General features: G+C 68.0%; 1 protein-coding gene across 1 annotated transcript in view; it reads right to left on the bottom strand.

Moving 5' to 3' along the window:
* LOC130587459 (adenylate cyclase type 3-like) overlaps nucleotides 1–381 on the bottom strand; it is a 12,438-nt gene extending 12,057 nt beyond the window's left edge. The window contains exon 1 of the mRNA XM_057388435.1: nucleotides 47–381. Within this exon, the coding sequence (XP_057244418.1) occupies nucleotides 47–381 (335 nt within the window). The remainder of the gene's footprint in view (nucleotides 1–46) is intronic.
* Nucleotides 382–1,038: the final 657 nt, after the last annotated feature.

The raw sequence follows: 1,038 nt of genomic DNA on the forward strand, positions 1-1,038 counted from the left end.
TGTCCCTGCAGTCCCCACTGTCCCCTCTGTCCCCACCGTCCCTTACTGGCCGTGCTGGCCACGCCGCCGGTCGTACTGGTCCAGGAGGGGCTCCCAGGCGGTGAAGGTGACGGCGCCGGTGGCCACGGTGACCAGCAGCATCAGGGTCAGCTTGACCATGTGGCTGACCTGGACCAGCATCACGGTGGCCACCAGGGCCAGCAGGGCCAGCACGCCGTAATAGCGCGGCTGCTCCGCGCACGCCCCGCCCCGCGCCACGCCCCACGTGCCGTTGGTGGCCACGGCCACACTGCCAGAGTGCTGGCAACCGAGCTGGGGACACGGGGACAGGGGACAGTCAGTGAGGCACACGGGGACACAGGGACACAGGGACATGGCCATGGTCACCAGAGAGCCGGCAACCGAGCTGGGGACAGGGGACAGTCAGTGAGGGACACGGGGACATGGGGACATAGGGACATGGCCACGGCCACCAGAGCGCCGGCAACTGAGCTGGGGACAGGGGACATGGGGACATGGGGACACAGGGACACAGGGACACGGCCACGGCCACCAGAGCGCCGGCAACCGAGCTGGGGACAGGGGACAGTGGGGACAGGTCAGTGAGGGACACAGGGACACGGGGACATGGGAACATGGGGTAATGCCACCGGAGTGCCGGCAACCGAGCTGGGGACAGGGGACAGCGGGGACAGTCAGTGAGGGACACGGGAACATGGGGACATGGCCACAGCTACACCGCCGGAGCGCCGGCAACCAAACTGGGGACAGGGGACAGTCAGTGAGGGACACGGGGACACAGGGACACAGCCACACCGCCGGAGCGCCGGCAACCGATCTGGGGACACAGGGACAGCAGGGAGAGGTCAGTGAGGGACACGGGGACATGGGGACATGGTGGCCACCATGGCAGCCGAGCTGGGGACAGCGGGGACAGCAGGGACAGTGTGGACCGATCAGTGAGGGACACGGGGACATGGCCATGGCCACCATGGCAACCGAGCTGGGGACAGGGGACAGGTCAGTGAGGGACACGGG

Source organism: Malurus melanocephalus, unplaced genomic scaffold, assembly GCF_030028575.1.
Source record: "Malurus melanocephalus ecotype Western Australia unplaced genomic scaffold, MMel_1.1 scaffold_1923, whole genome shotgun sequence".
Classification (NCBI taxonomy): domain Eukaryota; kingdom Metazoa; phylum Chordata; class Aves; order Passeriformes; family Maluridae; genus Malurus; species Malurus melanocephalus.